General features: G+C 59.2%; 1 protein-coding gene across 1 annotated transcript; it reads left to right on the forward strand.

Annotated features, from left to right (window-relative positions):
• Positions 1 to 379: 379 nt before the first annotated feature.
• Positions 380 to 2251, forward strand: LOC119332064 (protein NRT1/ PTR FAMILY 5.1-like). The gene is made up of 2 exons (XM_037605237.1): positions 380 to 581; positions 679 to 2251. The coding sequence occupies exons 1-2, from the start codon at positions 384 to 386 to the stop codon at positions 2170 to 2172; spliced, it is 1692 nt and encodes a 563-aa protein (XP_037461134.1). The 5' UTR covers positions 380 to 383; the 3' UTR covers positions 2173 to 2251.
• The last annotated feature ends 232 nt before the right edge of the window (positions 2252 to 2483 follow it).

The raw sequence follows: 2483 nt of genomic DNA on the forward strand, positions 1-2483 counted from the left end.
AGGATACGGCTAGACCCCGCCACCAAGGTTTGTGACTAGGTGCATTTCATCCGTAGCAACTAGTACCAAGTAGCGACCCGCCACTCTCTATCTGTACATAAACTAAATTATTTTGCTCCAGCCAAGCCGATTTCGACACACCACGAAAAACTTTACGTCGCTCGATCGACAACCAATGGAGTTCACCAAGGATGGCTCCGTCAACCTCCGCGGCCAACCGATCATCGCCTCCCGGACCGGCCGGTGGAAGGCGTGCTCCTTTTTACTAGGTACGAAGCTGCTACCCGTACATGCACGCCGGAGTCCGTCCGCCGGAGACCTTCCCTCGACCGATCTGACTTCCTGGTGAACGCACGCGCGCAGGGTACGAGGCGTTCGAGCGGATGGCGTTCTACGGGGTGGCGTCGAACCTGGTGGTGTACCTGACGACGCAGATGCGGCAGGAGACGGTGTCGTCGGTGCGCAGCGTCAACAACTGGACGGGGGCGGTGTGGATGACGCCCATCGCCGGAGCCTACGTCGCCGACGCCTTCCTCGGCCGCTTCTGGACTTTCACCGTAGCCTCGCTCATATACCTCGCGGTCAGTAACTCCAGCCACAAAATCAGCTCATCTTCAGCCCAGTCCAATTCATAGATCAGGACATCATGTGTAGCACGTACGTATAATTTTGTTGCAGGGCATGGTTATGATAAGCCTGGCCGTCTCCCTGAAGCCACTGCACCCGCACTGCACGGCGGACGGTGACTGCGCCCCGGCGACCCGGCAGCAGGTGGCCTTCTTCTACGCGGCGCTTTACACAGTGGCCATCGGCGCGGGCGGGACCAAGCCCAACGTCTCGACGTTCGGCGCGGACCAGTTCGATGATTTCGACGCGCGGGAGCGTGAGATCAAGGCTTCCTTCTTCAACTGGTGGACGTTCAGCACCTTCACCGGCGGCCTCGTCGCCATGCTCGTCCTCGTTTACGTGCAGGAGGAGGTCGGCTGGGCCGTCGGGTACGCGATCCCAACGGTCGGCCTTGCCCTGTCTCTTGTGCTGTTCTATGTGGGCATGCCGTTCTACCGGCACAAGCCTGTCAGACGGAGCACGGCGGCAGGCCCGGCAAGACTGATCGGCAAGGTGCTCCGGGCAGCCTATTCGAACCGAGGTTGTCAGCTCACCGGGGAGCTGAACGAGCATGACACGGCTGCTGCCGGGAGAGGGAACGGGAAGCGGCTTCTACTCCACACGCGGGAAAATTTCAGGTTCTTGGACAAGGCGGCCATGGTGTCAGACAGTGAGACGGCGAGGCATGCGCCATGCACCGTGACCGAGGTCGAGGAGGTGAAGCTCATAGCCGGAATGATGGTGGTATGGCTGGTTACTCTGGTGCCCTGCACCATCCCGGCGCAGGTGAACACCCTCTTCGTGAAGCAAGGGACCACCCTGGACCGCTCCCTCGGGGCGGTCCGCATCCCGGCCGCGTCCCTCGGCAGCTTCATCACCATCTCCATGCTGATCTCGATCCCGATCTACGATCGCGTGCTGGTGCCGCTCCTCCGGCGGCGCACCGGCGACCCGCGCGGCATCACCCTCCTTCAGCGCCTCGGCGTCGGCTGCATGCTGCAGGCTCTAGTCGTGGCCTGCGCCTGCCTTGTCGAGGTCAGGCGCATGCGCGTGATCCGGGAGCGCTCCATCCACGGCCCCCACGACACGGTGCCGATGAGCGTCTTCTGGATGCTGCCGCAGTACGTGCTCCTGGGCGTCGGCGACGTGTTCAACACCATCGGCGTCCTCGAGTTCTTCTACGACCAGTCGCCGGAGGGGATGCAGAGCCTCGGAACCACCTTCTACACCAGCGGACTCGGCGTCGGGAACTTCCTCAACAGCTTGCTCGTGACGCTCGTGGACCGGACCACCAGGGCGAGCGTCGGCAAGAGCTGGATCGGCGACAACCTCAACGACTCACAGCTCGACTACTACTACGTGTTCCTGCTGGTGCTCTCCGTGGCCAACATGGCGCTCTTCGTGTGGGTGGCGATGCGGTACAAATACAAGAAAGAGTTCTTGGAGGACAGCGGCACGATGCGGGCGCCCGAAGCCGAGATCGAGATGGTGGCCGGCGGCAAGGTAACGGCGGACTCTTCGCTGGTGGTGGAGCGTGATAAGGTGGAGGGCGTACATGTTGCGTGAACAAATGTATCTTGGGTGCGTTTGTAGCATCGGGCTGTGCTCCCACTTTTTGTAGGTGGTTGTTTGGGGATTTCAGTGACTGTTGGTCTAGTATTGTTGCTAGGGCAAACAGTTTAGTTCTTAACTAGTGGTTGGAGGCCGTCATCGTGGACCGTTTGAGAGGAAGCCGTACGCACCTTATCTTTGTCTCAAAATTAAAAAAAAAACTCGCGTCATGTGAACATCACATCCATCTCAAAAAGAAAAAGAGAAGACCTAAAAAACTTTTCTTAAAATAAATTCTCACTGCCATTTAAAAAACCTTTCTCACC

The sequence above is a fragment of the Triticum dicoccoides genome, chromosome 7A (assembly GCF_002162155.2).
Source record: "Triticum dicoccoides isolate Atlit2015 ecotype Zavitan chromosome 7A, WEW_v2.0, whole genome shotgun sequence".
NCBI lineage: Eukaryota > Viridiplantae > Streptophyta > Magnoliopsida > Poales > Poaceae > Triticum > Triticum dicoccoides.

What these genes read in the sequence shown, in the direction of transcription:
- LOC119332064 (XM_037605237.1), top strand. Translation starts at nt 384, where the DNA reads ATGGCGTTCTACGGGGTGGCGTCGAACCTGGTGGTGTACCTGACGACG. An exon ending in CCTCGCTCATATACCTCGCG is followed by an intron (nt 582 to 678) that starts GTCAGTAACTCC and finishes ATTTTGTTGCAG; the next exon opens with GGCATGGTTATGATAAGCCT.